Below are 20740 nucleotides of genomic sequence, written 5' to 3'. Positions count from 1 at the left end.
TTGTGGATGTGATACACTGAGCCTGTGTGCATTTTGGGTCCTGAACAGCATGTGATGCCTTCCCAGCACTAAATGAATGATGGTGATGACAGGCTTGACCAAGTCAGATGGTCTCTGGGTGCCTCTGCTTCAGTATTCCTGCTCTTGGGTTCATTCTTACTGTATCAGTCAATAACTCTTTATCACAAACATAAACTACTGTGTTTCTGGTTTCCCTGATTACTCTGTAGTTGATAATTGTCAGGTACTGAAAATATTCATGATATGCTTAACTTTCAGTGTACCGTAACTTACTTAAGAGATATGCCACTGAATGCTACAAAACCTGACTTTAAATATATCTATTTATACAAAAGAGAGACTTTATATATAGATATATATACATGTGCAGTTTTAAATGCAATTATTTGTAAGAATGCTTGGTTGAATTGTATGGCAGAAAACTTTTTGTACTATGAATACCCACGGGCAAATTGGAAGCACTATAAACTTGGATTTTCTTGTGTTTGAATTACTTAAGGGCAAATTGTATGTTGCAATTCAGTATTGTAGGTTTGTTTTCCTTTTAAGATGAACTGTCTACAGGACTGATAGTATAGTTTAAGTTTGGTCTACAATTTGTTTCTTCTTGGCTGAGCCCTCTATGTTGAGTATCCATGGCTTTTTAATCTAAGTTAACTACTGTAAGAGAGTTGGGCCCCAGTGAAACATACATCTTTAAAAACAGTTCGGAGTATTCAAACATAGAGAACATATTTAACTCAAAAAATGTGCAGGTATCATTCAGATATGAGAATAATATAGTTAAAGATTGATTAAGACTTTGCAGTTTGAATTAAAGTAAGGATTACGCCCCCATTGTGATTTGCAGATGTACAGCAGGGTGCCAGTAGGATAATGTCAGCCTTCCCTTTGGCTTGTACAGCACGGCACAGTCATTTCATAAACAGAAATACTGGATCCTGTACAGGCAGAGTGCTGGCCATGCAGTTAGCACATCTGTAATCGTAGAACTAAGTTTCTGAACGAGTCAGAACAAAAGTTGAGTTAGTTTATAATGTTCAGTAATAGCTCTTTGCAATGGACAATTTAAAAGTTTTTATTAAAAATTATTTTCAACAATTGTCTCATATTTATTTAGAATTATGACTTATAGTTCTAACATAGTTTTTTGAGTAGGTATTCCTTTGACTGATGTTAAAGCCTGTTTCCCTTCATGATGGTAGCCTATGGAATTTAACTCCATTTTCCAGTATTTATTTTCTTAAAGGTTAGTATACTAATCCTATACTCTCATATAAGAAATGATCACAGTGAAAGCATTTTCTGAAGAGAATCGCCTAGGAAGTCTGGATTAATCTTTCTCTAGGTACAGAGAAAAGATTTGATACTGTTCTACAGTACTACTTTAAGTGGTAGGATCCATCAAATCTTATGACTGGGTTGGATACTGGATATTATGAAAAGCTGTATTCAAGAGAAAGACGATAGCAAGATTTACTTAGAGAGTTGAGCTGTATATGCAGACATTATTTCAGCTTATAAACATTAAAAGAATAGAGTATTTCTAGAAATAATCAAACATATCCTCTCTCCTGAGGATATTCAGTGTTATTGTTATGTTCATTTAAAAAGTAATCCTTAAATAAATTATACTCATGCAGCAATTTGTATGGAAAGATTCATGTTCTTAAGATTTTGAAAGCACTCTCGTAGTATGTTTATGTCTGTTTTTTATTTATTTATTTTGACTGTGAAGTTTTTACTTTGAGTTTAGGTTTTTTGGTTTTGTCTTGTGTTTTTTGTTTGGTTTTGTTTTTGTTACATAAAGTAAAGCAACTTAAAGGTATTTGTGTCTGACATAGTTACTTTGCTGCTGCTAAGTCGCTTCAGTCGTGTCCGACTCTGTGCGACCCCATAGACGGCAGCCCACCAGGCTCCGCTGTCCCTGGGATTCTCCAGGCAAGAACACTGGAGTGGGCTGCCATTTCCTTCTCCAATGCATGAAAGTAAAAAGTGAAAGTGAAGTCACTGAGTCATGTCCAACTCTCAGCGACCCCGTGGACTGCAGCCTACCAGTCTCCTCCGTCCATGGGATTTTCCAGGCAAGAGTACTGGAGTGGGGTGCCATTGCCTTCTCTTTAGGGAGGGTTAAAAAGTGCCATTTTTGCCTCATGTGCCCGTATATTTATATAATGCTCAAAAGTGTGTCTTATAATCGTATAGTAATATCCCCTGTACCTGAGTCTTGGTGTGGGTAAAGTACATAACTGCAGTTCTTATTTTAACATCTGTAATCCAGAAGTACTTGCCTTAGCAGGCAAATGTTTTTAGTTTTTTCTTCTTCTTTTTAATCTTTATTTATGCTAAACCTTTATATGATATTATTCCTATGGCCACTTCAGTGTTTTGATATTAACATAATTTATATAGAACTTTTTATTCAAGACATTTTACATACAGATTCTGATTTAACTTTGATTTGTTAAATGCTTTATTTTATCTTGCTCATACTTGACTATTAAAGTGACCTAGAGAGAGAAATGTTGACTCTTTTGTCACTAGTGAGCTCCACTATTAAATAAACTTTGTGTTGTAATTCTTAAAATCAAAGAAGTGTATTAAGTTCATTTCCTAGAGCTTAAATACATATTTCCTGTTTTACTTCCCACCTGCTCATGTTGTTGTTAACTAAGTACTAATCATTTAAATAGTAAATAAATATTTAAATAAATGTTTTTTTAACAGTAAATATTTAAATAAATAAATAAGCTGTTTTCCCTTCTTTCTCCCTTATTTGGAAGGGGAAAAATCATGCTTAGACCAGATAGGAATGTCTGCCTTTACTTGTGTATCTGTCACTTTATTATGTTAATTTTAGTCCTAGCTATGTTATGACTTCAGTAACATTCTTCAGGAGTCCCCAAATGGGATATTATAAATGCTGCTTTAATTTAATCCTCTTAAAATACTTACCAAGAATGGTATTTCTACAATTTATGTAATCTGTTTCAGCTTTGAGTATCTAAATTTTCTATTATAACAAATCAGTTAACAGTAAGACCAATTACAGTCTTCACATGTTTGTTTTAATAGGGAAATATCCCTGTTTGTAGCTTGTGCCATATTTTTCCTAATCTGTGGTGCTTTAGAAATTATCCTAAGATGAATCTTGATATTCATATAATAAACATTCCTTATTAAACAAGAATTAAGAAAGGAATTTGATTCTGGTCGTATTTTTTTTTCATATAAAATAAAACATTTATTAGCTGTTTTCAAAAAATAGCAATGATAGTGCAAAACATCTACTCTTTAAAGTATATAGGAGCAGAAGCATAGGATACAATATTTGACATGTTTCTTTTAGGTTTCCTCTTAAATATATTCATTTCATAGTCATTAGTGGTTAAAAAAAAAAAATGCTCCCAAACTAAAATATTGTGCTATATTAGGATAAATAGCGTAACATTTTTTTTCTCTAATTTTATCAAGAAGTCAAATTTAATTTTTAGTGTTTCTTTTTTTCTCGTATTTCCTGCTTTCTCATTTGAAACAGGAAATGACAGAACTATGTTCAAATGAGTTATGCCTACGGTTAAATGTTACCTTCTCTCCCTATAGTTTATATATTCATTCCTTTTTAGGAGAAATGATGTTGCAAGTTTAGAAATTGTCTTCATTCTAATTTTATCTCCTACTTAAAAAAAAAAAAAAAAGCTAGAATGGTCCCTAAAGTGCTAAGGGGGTGGGGGAGATTCAGTCTTTGATTAAGACGTAAGGGTTGTAATGATCCTTACATGATGCTTAGCATTTGAATGATCAACAGGAGGTGGAGATAGATTCATATTTTTCCTCTAAAAGATACCTGTTTGTACTAGAGTTTCTTCTGTTATAGATGATATCACAAGAATGGAGGCTCAGAAGTGTAATTGTCAGTCCTCTGATGCGCTTGCATCAGATAGTTAATGATTCCCAATTGCCAGCATTTTGGGATGGAGTTTAAACTTGTAGCAAGAAAGGTGGGAAGATTCAAAAGAGAATGTATGATTTTGACTTTTAGCTGTTGCCCAGATGCACCAGTCACTGTCTCAGTGCTGTTGATACATTTTTTACCTTTTTTAATAGGAATTCTTGACGAGATTTACAGATGAAAAGAAATGCATGTTCTTGAATGGTTTAAGTTTAAAATTAATCTCTTATTGATAAGAAAGACCTCACATCTCTGGAGTTTCTAAATGTAACTGTTATTTCAAAAAATAGATTTTTGAAAAATTAATATTTCCTAATTATACTAAGTACATGCTCACTTTAAGAAACGGAAAAATATCCCCCAAATTTTCATTACCTAGACCTAAAAATAGCTTATTGTAATGTTGGTGCTTTTTTTTTTTTAAGTCCTAAAGATTTTAAAAATAACTTTTTAAACACACTGAAAGCAGATTTATGATATCCTTTCTATCTAAGAAAAAAAAGTCTAAATACCATGTCCAGATTTGGGAAACAGCATATTTCAAATGCTCCTAACTCCTAAAGTTACTGTCTTGCTAGTCAAAGCTCTAAATATGTACATTTTTTTTTCTTGGTTGGATAATATAGAAGAACATTGGTTGGAAAATGAAATGTCATGATAACACAGTATCCTAATGAGTTATATTTTTATGTTAATTCCCAAACAAAACTTTAAAAGTTTGTATTATAAAGATTATATAATATCATCTGGCAGTGTAGGAGCCATGTTGTTTCACTGTAACTTTCCAATCAAATTTAGAAATTTGAAAACAATTTTCTCCTCTCCTTGGGAAATACTTAATTTCCCTCTTCCAGGGTTCTCTCAAGTTTTTTTCCCCACTAAATTTTGGAAACTGACCTCTTGCCCTAAAAAGTAAAAGTGAAAGTTGCTCAGTGATGTCTGAGTCTTTGCCACCCCATGGACTATACAGTCCATTCTCCAGGCTAGAATACTGGAGTGGGTAGCCGTTTGCTTCTCCAGGGGATCTTCCAACCCAGGGATCAAACCCAGGTCTCCCACGTTACAGGCGGATTCTTTACCAGCTGAGCCACAAGGGAAGCCCAAAGGTCACAGGTTTAGTTTAAAAAATGGTTCAGATAGACCTGAGCCTTTTACATCTTAAGGAGGAGAGGGAGATTTAATCTCTTTTTCCTTTTTTTAGAGATTTGAAAAATACTCTATATTTACTTGTGAATTCATAATGAGTTCCTAGATGATTTTGACTTTTTTACTTTTTGATACCTGTAGTGAATTGTCACTTAAAAGTAATAGAGACAGTACTTCACATAAGGAAATAGAGTTACTAATTAGGAATAGATGTATTGTCATATTGTCTCACAGTTTTACTTTCTTTATTCAGCCTGTGATGCGGGATATAATTCAGATCATAAAAATCTGTTTATTGAAGAAATCTACAAGTTGATCCATCGTTAGCATACTAAGATCAGGGTTTTCAGGTCATTAATAGCGTTCACATTCTGTGTGTTTCTTTTGCCTAGAATTTTTATCAAGTTGAACATTTTTTAAAGCATAGCAAAATTCTCATACCTGTAGTATTTATTGGTGAAAATGAAGGAGAAATTTAAAATTTTTTAGTAAGAACTTCCCAAGTCGTTTCAGCACTAATTCATATATATATATATACATATATATATGAAGGACCTTGTTTTTAATAAACTGAAAAAAGAATGGACCACCCTCCTCCCAGGTCCAAGTTGTAACTAAAGCAGCTCTGAACTCATAGATTGTTAAAGTAGTTGCTCAGCACTGCTACCTTGCTAGGTTGACTTCCGAAAGCCTAGTTGGGGATTCATCTGAAGGTGGAGTCAGTCCATTAAGTCTGCAGTTGGTGTTTCACTAGAGTTTGACTTGTTAATCAGCCACAGTACAGAGCTTAAGAATTCCACCTTCTCACCAAAATACGCTGTTGGTGACATCACTAGGAACATAAAAATGATAAAGAAGTCAGCCAGGTGTGACTCTTGTAGCTTGGGGAAGAATAATAGAATGAAGCTCCATGGAGAAAAAAAATCAACCATATTTCCTAAGTACTTCCTCTGTACTCAGCATTGTAGTAATGCTGGTGGTAATTTGTATTCCATAGGAAGGTACTTTCCAACCTGGTTCAATCATGGCATACAGAGAAAATGATGAAGGTTTTCATGGCACACTGAGACAGACAGATGAGGCTGCTGTCTGTCCAGAGGAGTCTGCCAAGGAGCTCTAGCTCTTCCACATATGGCGCAAGCATCCTGCAGATTAAGGGCACTAATATCCAGGCCCGCTTATTCTCAGGACGTGATCGAGATCCTTAGCCAGACTGCAGAAGTCTGCACTATGGTCTGAACCTTAAGACTTCACAGAGTAGTTGATATGGGACAAGCATACACGAGTTAATAATGAACTTACCTAGGTGACTCAGAACCTAGGTGAGTTGAGGAAAATCCAAAGTGTCCGAGTAAACTAAAGTTCCTATAGGAAGTAGTTTTGGTTTGGGACATGTAATTCTGGAAATGCAACAATATTAGTGACAAGGTGAAGTCCCCTGAGCAAGGGAAAATAAAGTGGAAGACCAAAAAAAAAAATAGAGTCAGAAGAGGGGACAGTTAGATAATGGAGCTAGACATGGGGGCAACTAAGTGGTATGTTTTGGAGTATATTTTGCTGAACAAGTGAGTGTTTGGAGGGTTGTAATATTGGCAGACTTAGAGTCAGAGTTACTCTTAATATGACTTCTTGTTAAGAATATAGAAGATCTAATCCTAGATTTAAGTTTTCATTTCTAAATTCATGTATTTAGTAGCTTTGGTCGTTTCAGAATGTAAATTAAATCTGTTACGAAAATTAGTACATTGACAGAACACTGTGTGTGATTTCCAATTAGTATTTGCTTCTCAATGCAACTGTCTCGAGTTGCGGTTTTCTAAAGTACAAATAGTAGAGAAGTACTTGAATATGTAGCTTTTGTATATATGTACTTTTAATATGAAATGACCTTGGGTTCTTATTGTCAGATAAACCCTCACTGGAGCCTAGTCACCATTAGAATTTATACTCAGTTATGAAGTTCTAACTGGAAATCAGCTCATGGATTTAAGAGAATATAAATTCATTTATGTTTTAAATGAATATAAAATAAAATATTGTAAACAAAGTTTAAGTATCATTATTACTCTGTTGTCATGCACGTGTCTTTGTTTTTGAGAACGGAGCAAATGAGCATAGTTTACAAATCCTGAATTCTTTATTAACAATGGGATTATAGTTTAATATGTCAGGCCTCCTACCCAGAATGTTCTAAGAGGAAGAAACTCCCCATAGAGTCAAGTCTAGCAAATTGAATGCAACAAGAGATACTTATTCCCAAGTTTTCAATATAAAATAAGTGCAGAATTTAAAAACATGAATTGTATTTATGCTGGTTCTTTAAGATAATAGGTATAGCATCCAAATAGGTATCAGTAAGAATATGTCTTGCATTTCTGCCGGTGTATTAATGTGCCCTTATGTTATCCTCTTATATGTGATTGTATACATGTTAAGTTTATCTAAATCCCTCTATTTCTGGCTGCTTCAATTATCATAGACATCAGTATTTTTATTCTCCTTTCTCATCTCTAATTAATGAGTTACTGTTTTCTGGTATTTTAAAAAGCAGTTATCAAATTGTAAAATCAAAATTTTGACAGCTCCTATATTTTAAGCTAGGTATATCTCTTTCTAGAATGAGTAGGATGGATTTCCTTTAAAACTCCCTAAGAGCAAATTATTATCCATCTGATTATGTAAAGTCACTTTAAATTCTGTAGCATAATTGACTGTCTCGAGTTCATAAATCAAATATTATCCTACATTTAAAGAAACTTCCATAATTTTATGTTAGGTCTTTTTATATAACTGAATGTACAGTCCTTCTTAAATTTAAGGTAGCAGTGATAAACACAGTATCTACAAGTAGTCACCACTATAATTCTTTAGGCTACCGAGCATAGCTAGGAATCTGTCATATATACAGACCTTAGAACTATTAGATGAGTTAAAATCCAACAAATTCTGAAAAATAGCTTTCCTTTTTTTGTCCATCAGATTGTGGTAATTCTCCTGTTTTTTATGTTTAATTTCTTATCTCGGTTCTGTTTGTTGGTACCTGGTACGGATAGGCAAATAACTATGTAGAAGTTGGTATTAAGATCAAAATCACAATGCTTTTCTTAACGGGGGAACCCTAAGACGACTCACCCAGTCCATTGAGGGGATAAAAGAGATGGCTCATTCCCATCCAGTTTTGTTTACAAACGATGTTGCTCAAATTTAGGTGACTGGCTACTAGGGAAATAAATGAATGTGGAATTGAGGATGGAACAAAGAATTCAATGCTTTACAATAAATGGACTGTATTTGAGAGTTCAAGAGAGGATTGGAGAAAATAACTGAGTATGTAAAAAATGGTAAGTTTCTGATTGTTCAGTTGAAGGCAAGTGGCTGGCTCGATGAAATGACATAATTGATAGTTTCCATCTGTGACCCTGATATCTTAGTCTCTATCTCAGAATTGAGACGTGAGCAGAGTTTATCGGAAAGGATTTTCATTGCTGGTATGTTGTGTGTGTGCGTGATGTGTAGTACACACAGCTCTCCTTACTGATCCTTCACAGGTGTATTATTTACTTTGCCTTCCAGGTGTCCGCAAATATGGTAAAGATTTTCAAGCTATTGCAGATGTAATTGGCAACAAGACTGTTGGCCAAGTGAAGAACTTCTTTGTAAACTACAGGCGTCGGTTTAACTTAGAGGAGGTATTGCAGGAGTGGGAAGCAGAACAAGGAACCCAGGCTTCTAATGGTGATGCTTCTACTTTAGGGGAGGAGACAAAAAGTGCTTCTAATGTGCCATCAGGGAAGAGCACTGATGAAGAAGAGGAGGTGTGTTTGCGTATGGAATTTGAGCTAATATGAGCCGAGGAATCACCATTTCATGTGGTGTTCTGTAAGGCTAATTTGTCAGAGGACTAGCTAAACGAGCATGAAAGGTTGACAATACACTTACTCAATGGTGCCTCTCTCGTGACTCTTAAGTCATAATGACACGCTAAGTTCTGATCCTAGAAGAGTGGAGAGTGTATTGTTCTTTCTTAAATTTATTTTTATTTCCAGTGTTAAGCTGTTTACTAATAAAGATGCCTGTTTGGTAGCTTCGTTGCTTTTTTTGGTTTGTTTTGTTTAAAATAAAAGAAGCTTGTGCTTCCAAAAAACACTGGTGTTATGTTTTTGTTTTGTTTTGATTTGTTTTGTTTTTCCTGTGACAGCCCAAACTATATTGTACTAACGTCCATTAGGAACTGTCATCTCATATGTTTGTTTTTGTTTCCTCACCTCTAGGCACAGACCCCACAGGCTTCTCGGACTCTGGGTCCATCACCTCCTGCCCCGTCATCCACTCCAACGCCAGCAGCCCCCATGGCCGCTCTGAACCAGCCACCACCACTTCTTCGTCCAACACTGCCTGCGGCCCCGGCTCTTCACCGGCAGCCTCCTCCACTCCAGCAGCAGGCTCGGTTCATCCAGCCCCGGCCAACTTTAAATCAGCCTCCGCCACCTCTCATTCGCCCCGCTAATTCCATGCCGCCCCGTCTAAATCCAAGACCAGTGTTGTCCGCGGTTGGTGGCCAACAGCCACCATCACTTATCGGAATTCAGACAGATTCACAGTCGTCACTGCACTAAAGTTAACTTGGACAGAGCTGCAGTAACTTTTCACCCCATCATCACACCAGTGCTCCTCTGACTGTTGATGCAAAAGAGGGAAGAATAATTCTTCTCGATACTGAGGCTGCAAACTAGTTCTGTGGCCAGTGGGCTCTCATAAGTGGATGTCTAAGGAATTTTTTAGTTCACACAACTAAAATGTTACACAACAGAAGGCCTACAGTTAGCCTCCTTTCTAGAGTATACATTCAGCGACATGATCTCGTTAAAGGAAAAGAGATTAAGTATTCTATATACTGAGGTTTTTTTGTTTTGTTTTTACTGTATTTATTTTATTAAGAATCTTTATATTCCTGCCTCTTCATAGTTAAGGCTCTTAGTACAGGAATATTGACTTAGGAATTGTGAAGACTCCTTAAGTTTCATAAGTTAAGGATGTTCAACTATTTCTCTCTTTTTCTTTAATTTAATTTTTAACAACATTTTCCTATGTTAGGAGTGCAAGAATAGATAACCTGCATTTCAGATTTTGACGTATGTTCATTTAATGCATATTTAAGAAATTATAGCTGCATATCCCTTTTTTCAAAGACTTGCTTTTTTTTCTAAAGGAATTTAAATATATTCCTTTAAAAGAAAGCAATTTTATCAATTGCAAAGCAATTATATGAAACCACAAAGAATGTACTGAACCTGCTAACCCTTTAACATACAGTTTAGGGTCCTAGTGCAAAGTCCTTGCTTAAAGGTCATTGACTTGCCATCTTTCAGTAGTAAGAGGATGGGAATAATTACAATGAGGACTTCATTTGTTAAAGTACAGTGTCTTTAAGTTCCTTAAAAATGGAGTTAATGTTTTTTTTTTTTTAATGTTTCTAAATGCTATCAGCTTTTAACTAGTAGTTGCCTCCATTTGGGGACTTTAGAAGAGAATTATATTTTGTCAGTTATGTGGAAATAGTGGTTCTGGAAGCATTTATTTACAATACCCTTTTTGTGTTTATGTTATGAACTTTAAATTGCCCTCATACTTATTAATATGGTCTGCATTTAATATAAAAGATGTTTTCTTGATCAATCTCTATTGTACTATTTGGATACATTTGTGTATTCCTTGCAGCCAACCTGTACTCATGGGTTTGGTTTAGGGTTAAATCATCATTATTTCATAAAATAAATTTAAGGATTTGTTCTGTGTTATCCAAAGATACATCAGTATATTGTCACAATTGTGCTGTTAAAGTGCTGAGACCCTTTTTATAAAGAAACAAAAATTTCAAGTCTTCTCAATTCAACACATAATCATTAAGCACCTACAAAGAATATTTTACAAGTGATAGTATTTCAACAATGTATTACTAATATTTTTGATACAATGATTTCATATTGGAATCATGACCTGCCTGTGCAAAGGGACAGATTGCTTAGATTGCTATACTAGTGGAACTAAAGATAAATGTTTGCACATTCACAGTCTCACATTTAGAGCTGTTTCACAAAATGATCAACATTGGAGGCCCTAGTTTATATTTTGAGATGTCATATATTCTCCAGATGTTAGAAAAATAGTCCCTACCTTTGGCTGTAAAGCGTTAAAGAACTATTGACTTACATCCCTTAATTGGTTTTCCTTTTGAAGGAAAGGAAATGGTCCTTCAGACCATTTATTTCCATAAGTACCTTAAGTTCTAACATAATCTAAAAACTTTTTTCAGGATGTGTTCTTTCTCACTGGATCATCTTGATTTAAAATTCTTAATATTCAAGAATTTATACTTATTTTTACTTTAATAGCCATGGGGACAGTTATATATCTTAAAATATCTAAAGCGTTTTTAGAAGTATTTAGATTGTCTTGCACATGTGCATACTCTACAGCCTCTGTCGTCTTGTCTCTTGTCAGTAGACCTTCAGTATACGGTGTGTGGGGTATGTGAGTCAAGCTGGTCAGCACCAGCATCTGTCCAGCTGTTGAGTATATTGTGGTTCATTTAAAATCCGTTCTATCCCAGCCATGAGCAAAGGTGCTGTATCTGAGGGCTGTGCTGTGATTTTATTTCCGTACACTAGAGCACACAGTAGAAAATTCTTAGCTTCATTAGTAATATGACACATGTATATAGTGAGATGTCTTTATTGTGTGCTTTGCATATTTTGTAAATATTTTGCACGTCATTATTTTTCTTTTTTGTTTAAGCAGTGTTTGGCCTGGAAGAGTGATATGCTTGCTGCTTAATCAAAGGATTAAAGAGTTAAAGATGTCTATGTCTTCTATTTTTATATAATTTCATGTTGTATGAGAAATTTAGGACCTCTTCACTGTGAAATTCTAAATACTGATTTTTATAAAAAAAAAAAAAAGCAAAACCTAAAAATCTTTTAATGACCATTAATTTCAAGTTTTATCAGTTTAAAAAAATCTACACCCAAGTATTTTTTTCATTACCTACTAAAAATAAATCATGCTGTTGACACATCTGTTAATATTCATGAAAAAATATTTTTTCTATATGAGTTAATTCCAGTGTAATATTGATGGAGGTAAAGATAGGTTACTATCGAAACGTTTTCTGAATAATCTTACAATAAAGTGAGTAAAATATAATGTAAAATAAAAATGAAAGAATGTCAAATTTTGTCTTAATATAGGCCTACATTCTTTTTAGGAATAGATGCAGAGAACAAGCGAAAAAAAAAAACCCTGACCATAGTGATCTTCAGCTGTATGAAGAATCTCGCAAGTATTTTGGTTAAAGTACCAGGTTTAGTTATTAAACACATTGTATTCTTTTAATGTTTCTTCCTGCTATGAAAAGAATGTTATCCATGAATATTACTAACTGCTGATCACTTTAACACCGGGGTGGCAGCGTCTTCTCAAAAAGAATAATCTTAGAACTCAAAGGAAGATCTCTCCCTTTTTGCTTTCCCAAAATAAACGACAAATACATTCTGATTCTAGGAAACACAATTAAATGTGTATTTTTTAACTTTGACATTCATTATAGATACATCATTCATAAGATTACAGAGTAAGTGAATACAGAAAGAAAAGTTTGTGAAACCATGCTATATTATATAATGTCTACAAGAAACTACCTCATTTTTTTATGTGTTTGTGGTAGTACATCACTGCTCTCGGGGAAAAAGTAGGTCCATGTAACTCCTACCAGCTTAAATCTTGATTAGCTGCCTTAGTGAGGGGATGTTGAGCAACAATAAATTTTAGTAACTGGTTTGGGGGTAAACATTACGAGGAGTGCTTCTGTACGTATGCATGCTAAGTCACTTCAGTCGTGTCTTAACTCTTGGCAACCCTGTGGATTGTAGCCCGCCAGGCTCCTCTGTCCATAGGATTCTCCAGGCAAGAATACTGGAGTGGGTTGCTGTGCCCTCCTTCAGGGGATCTTCCCAACCCAGGGGTCAAACCCATGTCTCCTGTGGCTCCTCCTGCATTGCATTGCAGGTGGACTCTACCACTGAGCCACTGGGTCTGTGTCTAAAAGGCCATGTGGCATTATCTTCCCTTTTGATGTTTTCAGAAGAACATTTAAGGGAGAAACAATGAAGACCAGAAATTAGTGTTGGATTGAGATGTTTACAAATTGTCGTTGGATTTAAAGTAAGATAGTGATAGGGAATGGATCTTTGCTGAGTGATGATCGGAATTTTACAATCCTAAAGCTGGAATTTGAATGAGTAGGCTCAGGAAAAGATGTTGGAAAGTAAAGTGAAGATACCTAGGAGTGGTCTTCACACTGTAAATGGCAAAAAGGGTAATCTTCAGAATGCTTTATATAATGTCTTTTTTTTTTCTGAGTCATTTTAAGAAAGGTTTAAAGTCTAACTTAGTCTTACTTAAATAGATAAGGTACAACTACCAGTAACTAAGACAATCCTGAATAATACAATACAAGGTATCTATCACTGTCCAGAGCAGTTTTCATAATTGGCAGAATTTGACTTAAAAAGGCCATTATTCTCAAGACTGTTTCAGTTCACATGCTGTGCCTTTCCAAAAGAGAATTTGAAAACAATCAGAATTGTTGAGGGATTTGTCACTTACATAATAAAAAGAGTTCTCCCTCTACCGTGGTGACATTTTTTCCAGCTCCACTGAAAGTTACTTCACCTCTGTGCCTCAGTTTAGTTATTTTCTTCCCTAAATTTTGGTGAAATGACCAGTGCCAGGAAGCAAGAGAAGGTGCCAACAGCAGATGGAGACCAAAATCTCAGAATCAAAGAACCTCTCAGCTCCACAAAGGCAAAAGAGCAGGAAAACACTGACATTCCCAAAAGGATCCATAAATACCCAAGTTCAAGGCAGATATACAGAGCAGACTCCAAGGATTCATACTTGCTGGTGTTCATGTCCCTGTGACAGGCCTGGACTCAGTGTGGACCAGGCTTAGTGACTTAACTTCCGACCGACAGAATACAACAAAAGTGATGGTTAGGCTAAAAAACAGGGCTTCTCTGTTAGACTTCTCTGCCTGCATGCCTCGATGGATCAAGCTTCCATGTCGGAGAAGCCCTTGGGGCAAGGATCTGAGGCAAGCCTGGTGCCAATAGATGGCACAAAACAGACTTTCAGAATAACAATCTGCCAGGAACTGAACCCTGCCAACAATTATGTCTACTTAAAAGTGGATCCTTCCCCAGTTGGACCTTGGGATGACTAGAGTTCAGCCAACACTTTGTTGCAGTCTGAGAGGCCTTGAAGCAGAGAACTCAGCTAAGCTGTGTCTAAATTTCTTAACAGAAACTGTGACAACACTGTAAAGTGTTGTGAGCTGCTAACTTTGGGGGTAATTTTTTATGCAGCTGTGTGGGGCGGGGGGGCTAAGTCACTTCAGTTGTGTCCGACTCTTTTCTATCCCCTGGTCTGTAGCCTGTCAGGCTCCTCTGTCTATGGAATTCTCCAGGCAAGAATACTGGAGTGGGTTGCCATGTCCTTCTCCAGGGGATCTTTCCAACCCAGAGATCGAACCTGGGTCTCCCGCATTGCAGGCAGATTCTTCACCATCTGAGCTACCAGACAAACTCTGTTTCTATGCAGCAATAGAAACTAATACAATGGACAAAGATACACCATCTTAACGATGAAAAGAAAATTGGAGTAACTAAATGTCAGACTTCAAAGCAAAGAACATTGTCAAAGATAGAGATATTCACTGAATAATGATAAAGATGCCAATTCATCAGGAGGATCCCTGATAGAACTGCAAGAAGAAAAAGGCAAATCCATTAGTCAATGGATTTGACTTTAATACCCATCTCTTAAGAGATGATTGAACATGAAAACCAAAAATGAGTAAGAATATAGACGATTTGAACAACACTATCAACCACTTTTACAAAATTGAAATTTATAGAATATTCCACCCAACAGCAGCAGAATAAACATTCTGTTCATGTACACATGAAATATTTCCAAGAACAGACCATATTGTGTGCCATAAATAAGTTTTAATAAATGAAAAAGTGTTCAAATTATCCAGAATATGTTCTCTAGGTACCATGGAACTGGAAATGACCAACAGAAATCTGGAAAATCTTAAATCTTTGGAAATTAACTCATTTTTAAATAAGTTATGGGTCAGAAAATAAGTTACAAGAGAAATTAGGAGGTATCTTGAATATGAGTAAAAACTATATAAAAATCATTGGCTATAGCAAAGTTGTACCTAGAAGGAAGTTGATAACTTTAAATGTTTATATTATACAGGAAGAAAAAGTCAATCGTCTACAGTTTCTTTTAAAGCTAGAAAGAAAAGAGTATATATAACACAAAAGAGGAAATAAAAATCATAGTTAAATGAAATAGATACCAGGAAAATAATAGAAAAAAAATCCCTGAAACCAGTACTTGCTTCTTGAAAAGATCAACAAACTAAAAAAATCCTTCAGACAGAAAATGCATTAGATCAAGAAGAAAATTGTGGTAAGGCAGAAAACATCACAATGCTCCTGCTCAGTCACTTCAGTCGTGTCCGACTCTGTGCGACCCCATAGACAGCAGCCTACCAGGCTCTGCCATCCTTGGGATTCCCCAGGCAAGAACACTGGAGTGGGTTGCCATTTCTTTCTCTAATGCATGAAGTGAAAAGTGAAAATGAAGTTGCTCAGTCGTGTCCAACTCTTCGTGACCCCATGGACTGCAGCCTACCAGGCTCCTCCGTCCATGGGATTCTCCAGGCATGAGTACTGGAGTGGGTTGCCATTGCCTTCTCCGACCTGTAGATGACATACTAATAAACCTCTAAAGCACTTAAAGAATAATGAATTCAAGAAGGTCACAAGATACAAGATTAACATAAAATCAGTTATGTTTTTATGTACTAGCAATGAATGATCTGAAAATAGAATTAAGAAAACAATTTTATTTACAATGGTATTAAAAACAGGGAGACCTGGCATGCTGCAGTCCATGGGGTCACAAAGAGTCACACACGACTGAGCAACTGAACTGAACTGATGAAAAAGAATAAAATATCTAAGAATAAATTTTACCACAAATGGGAACAACCTGTTCACTAAAGTACATTAAGTAGTCCTGAGTCAAATTAGTGAGGATCTAAATAAATGGGAGGGGGAACCACATACCATATTCATGAATCGGAAGACTTAATATTGTTAAGGTGGCCGTTCTTCTCAAATTGACTTATATCTTCAACCCAATCCCTATCAAAATTGTAGTAGACTTGTGTACAAATTAATAAGCTAATTCCAAAATTTATATAGTAACACAAGGAGCTAAGCCAGGAGCCAGGAAACTTTTTCTCTAAATGGCCAGACAGTAAATAGGCTTTTCACTCTCCACTGTCCTTGTTGCAACTATTCACCTTTACCAATGTAGTTCAAAAACAGTCATAGAAAATTCACAATGGACAGGTATTGCCCTATGTCAATAAAACTTTATTTACAAGACGAAGTGGCAACCTGGAACTTAGACTAGCCAAAAAATTTTTGAAAAAGAAGGAAAAAACGGAGTGACTTAACCCTAAGTGATTTCCATACTTGTTATAAAGTTATAGTAACGAAGACAATGTGAAATTGGTATAACGATGGAAACATAGATCAATGGAACAGAATAGAGTCCAGAAATCACTCACAAATGTTTGATCAGTTGATTTTCAGTGAAAGTGCCAGGGTAATTCAATGGCAGGAAGGGTAGAATATCTGTATGGGAAGAAAAAAAAAGTTGTGCATAAAAATTAACTTGAAACTGATTATATGCCAGAGTGTATAGCCTAAAACTATAAACTTTTAGGAGAAAATATATAACCAAAAGCATGATCTATAATAGAAAAAAAACTGACAAACTGGATTCTTCAAGATTTTAAAAGATCTTTTCAAAGGATGCAACTAAGAAATTAAAAAGGGAAGTCATTTGACCACGAGAAAATACTTACAAAACATAAAGTTTAAAAGATTTGTACCTAGAATACATATGAACTCGGAACTAAACAATAATAACTCTTACAAGTCAATAATAAGAGAACAAAAAATAGAGGCAGAAGATTTGAATAGACATTTGCCAAAGAAGATACGCAAATGGCAAATGAACACCTGCAAAGATGTTGTTCGTCACAAGGGAAATGCAAAGTAAAGCCACCAGGTACGAATAACACCCACGGGAATGGCTCATTAAAAAGACATGATACCAACTGTTGTCACGGATGTGGAGAAACTGGAACCCCTCACATAGCTGGTAGAAATGTAATACGCTGCAGTGATAAGCCACTTTGCAAAACTGTTTGGCAATTTCCCACAGATTAAATGTTCAAGTACAATGCAACCCAGTAATTTTATTCCTAGGTCTGCCTAAAGAGAAAGAAAATTTATGTCCACCCAAAAACTAGTATTCAAATATTCATGGTGGCATTCTTTTTTTTTTCTTTTATTCGTAGCAGCATTATAGCTGAAAATAATCCAAATATCAATCAGTTGGTGAATGGATAAACAAAATGCAGTGTATCTCTCAACGGCATACTATGCAGCAATTAAAATGAAGAAACTACTGATAAATGCAACAAAATGATGAACCTCAGAAACACGATGCCAGCTGGCACAAAGTGCAATCTGTTTATTTGCAGAAAATTTCCGGAAAATACAAACCTATAGAAACAGGAAGCAGATTTCTCTTGCCTTAGTCCAAGGCTGGGAGCAGGGACTGACGGATTTGTTCTAAAATTTCATGATGGTTATGATTGCATAACTGTATACATCTAATGAAATTCATTGACTGGGTGAATGGTATTGAAAATATAACAGTAAAGTTGTTTAAAACTGGGAAAAGTACAAAACAAAAATATGTGCAGGAATCCCAGTGCTTCCATAGTGAGAGGCCCCATCGGGCCCACAGAAGATCGCATGGGATTTCTCAGGACAGAGGGGCAGGTCACAGAATACTGAGGTGTGGCTGGAATCAAAGATATTTGAACTTTGTCAAATTTTCCCAGGGTAACCCCCTTCCTCAGCTTCTGCCTTTCCTTATTAATTCTTCTGTCCTATTTTCTATAAAACAGAGGATATGGTCAACAAAGTTTGCACGAGTGTTGTTTAAAATCTCTTCACATAGAGTAGCCACAATTCTCAGAAAGAAGAAATATTTTTTTAAAAAGTCTTCCTTGTTACTAACTTATTACAAAGTCTAACAAAACCAAATCATGCCAATCAAACCCCTGATCTTACTTCATACTTCCTAAGTGTTATATAATAACCTTAAAACCTATAGTTTAATGTCTTACAGGGATTAGGCAGAATTAATACATTAAAATGTCTTTCTAAGCACTGATGGGAATTTGTATGTATGAATCTTATTAAAGGAACTGTCAAAATGGACAGAATCCACATTTAGCCAAGCATATGATGAAGACTGGAGAAGGGAATGGCAACCTGCTCCAGTATGCTTGCCTGGGAAATCCCACGGACAGAGAAGCCTGGCGAACTGCAGTCCTGGCGTTGCAAAGAGTCAGACACGACTGAGCAACTAACCAGCAAACAACAACGATGAAGACAGCAGGCCTAATTTTAAAATAATAAAAATCTCATTTCTTCTACAGAACAGAGAGGGGAGTGGGTCAGTGTGTGTACTGAGTGGAGACCCCCTGGAACAAAGACAGAACATACAGGTACAGTATAAGTCTGTTTTCCTTCAGTTGGTAGTGAACCTAGATGAGAACTGAGTGAAGCAAGCAGAACAAAAGAAGTATGGGCCTTTCTTGAGCTACTAAAGCTAAAAGAGCAGCTGCTGGATACATGTATTCAGGAGATGTGTGTTCATACCAAACCTGCACGTGAATTATTATAGCAGCTTTTATTCATAATTGCCCAAACCTGGGAGCAACCATCAGGACTGGGAAATCAAATCATTTCTGGGGGGATCTTCCCAATCCAGGGATCGAACCCAGGTCTCCTGCATGGTGGGCGGATTCTTTACCAGCTGAGCCACAAGAAAAGCCCAAGAATACTGTTGTGGGTAGCCTGTCTTCTACTGTCTTCTCCAGCAGATCTTCCTGACCCAGGAATTGAACTGGGGTCTCCTGCATTGCAGGCAGATACTTTACCAACTGAGATATCAGGGAGCAACCAAGATGTTCTTTCAGTAAGTGAATGAATAAACAAACTGTGATACATCCAGACAACGGATGTACATTTGGGAAAGGAGTTTTTTAAAACAATTACGCTGGTCCTGGTTGAAGCCCCCACCCCCAGCACTCCCTCCCTCTCTCCCTGCGGTGCTCAGCACACTGACAAGCAGAGTCAGTGGGTAAAGGTTATTTGATGAAAGCAACTGCTGCTGCTAAGTCGCTTCAGTCGTGTCCAACTCTGTGCAACCCCAGAGATGGCAGCCCACCAGCCTCCCATGTCCCTGGGATTCTCCAGGCAAGAACACTGGAGTGGGTTGCCATTTCCTTCTCCAATTCATGAAAGTGAAAAAATAAAGTGAAGTCGCTCATTCGTGTCTGACTCCTAGTGACCCCATGGACTGCAGCCCACCAGGCCCCTCCATCCATGGGATTTTCCAGGCAAGAGTACTGGAGTGGGTTGCCATTGCCTTCTCCAGATGAAAGCAAAGGGACCACGTATCACTGGATCAAGAAATTAAACACAGAAAATCCACAGGCATGCATTCACTTATTGTCTCAAGGCAGGACTTGTTTAAAGAGCAGGGAAGCATTCTATGTGCTTAGGACCCTGCGGTTTTGCTTTTTGCCTGGGAGGTGTTTTGCTGCTGTATCACGCTTTCCACATGTGGTTCAGTTGTGGGTAAGAACTTTCCATTGTAACTTGCAAATGATGTCAGATGTGCAATCTATGGCCCAAGGAGAGGATTTTTCCTCCTTATCTTATCTTACCGATCTCTCCGTGATAGAAGAGAGGACATTTTACCCTACTCTAACTAACCCAACCCCACGTCCAAGGAGCTGTGGCTGCGCAGGCACCACAGAGGAGGAGCTATCCCACGTTGAAGGTCAGGAAGGGCGGCTGTGAGGAGACACCCCTCGTCCAAGGTAAGGAGCAGCGGCTGCGCTTTGCTGGAGCAGCCGTGAAGAGATACCCCACACCCAAGGTAAGAGAAACCCAAGTAAGACGGTAGGTGTTGCAAGAGGGCATCAGAGGGCAGACACACTGAAACCATACTCACAGAAAACTAGTCAATCTAATCATACTAGGACCAGAGCCTTGTCTAACTCAATGAAACTAAGCCATGCCCATGGGGCAATCCAAGATGGGCGGGTCATGGTGGAGAGATCTGACAGAATGTGGTCCACTGGAGAAGGGAATGGCAAACCACTTCAGTATTCTTGCCTTGAGAACCCCATGAACAGTATGAAAAGGCAAAATGATAGGATACTGAAAGAGGAACTCCCCAGGTCAGTAGGTGCCCAATATGCTACTGGAGATCAGTGGAGAAATAACTCCAGAAAGAATGAAGGGATGGAGCCAAAGCAAAAAGAATACCCAGCTGTGGATGTGACTGGTGATAGAAGCAAGGTCCGATGCTGTAAGGAGC

At 36.8% G+C, this 20740-nt stretch overlaps 1 protein-coding gene across 5 annotated transcripts in view; it reads left to right on the top strand.

Annotated features, from left to right (window-relative positions):
• Positions 1-11978, top strand: part of RCOR3 (REST corepressor 3) — a 53280-nt gene extending 41302 nt beyond the window's left edge. For 3 of the 5 annotated variants that reach the window (XM_070768638.1, XM_070768639.1, XM_070768643.1), the window contains 2 exons: positions 8693-8934; positions 9391-11978. In XM_070768638.1, coding sequence (XP_070624739.1) covers positions 8693-8934; positions 9391-9735 — 587 coding nt within the window. In that variant the 3' untranslated portion in view covers positions 9736-11978. The remainder of the gene's footprint in view (positions 1-8692; positions 8935-9390) is intronic. The other 2 variants (XM_070768640.1, XM_070768641.1) reach the window with 1 other exon arrangement.
• The last annotated feature ends 8762 nt before the right edge of the window (positions 11979-20740 follow it).

Source organism: Bos indicus, chromosome 16 (genome assembly GCF_029378745.1).
Source record: "Bos indicus isolate NIAB-ARS_2022 breed Sahiwal x Tharparkar chromosome 16, NIAB-ARS_B.indTharparkar_mat_pri_1.0, whole genome shotgun sequence".
Classification (NCBI taxonomy): Eukaryota; Metazoa; Chordata; class Mammalia; order Artiodactyla; family Bovidae; genus Bos; species Bos indicus.
The sequence above is the reverse complement of the archived record's forward strand: the minus strand, read 5'-3'. Positions and strand labels throughout refer to the sequence as shown.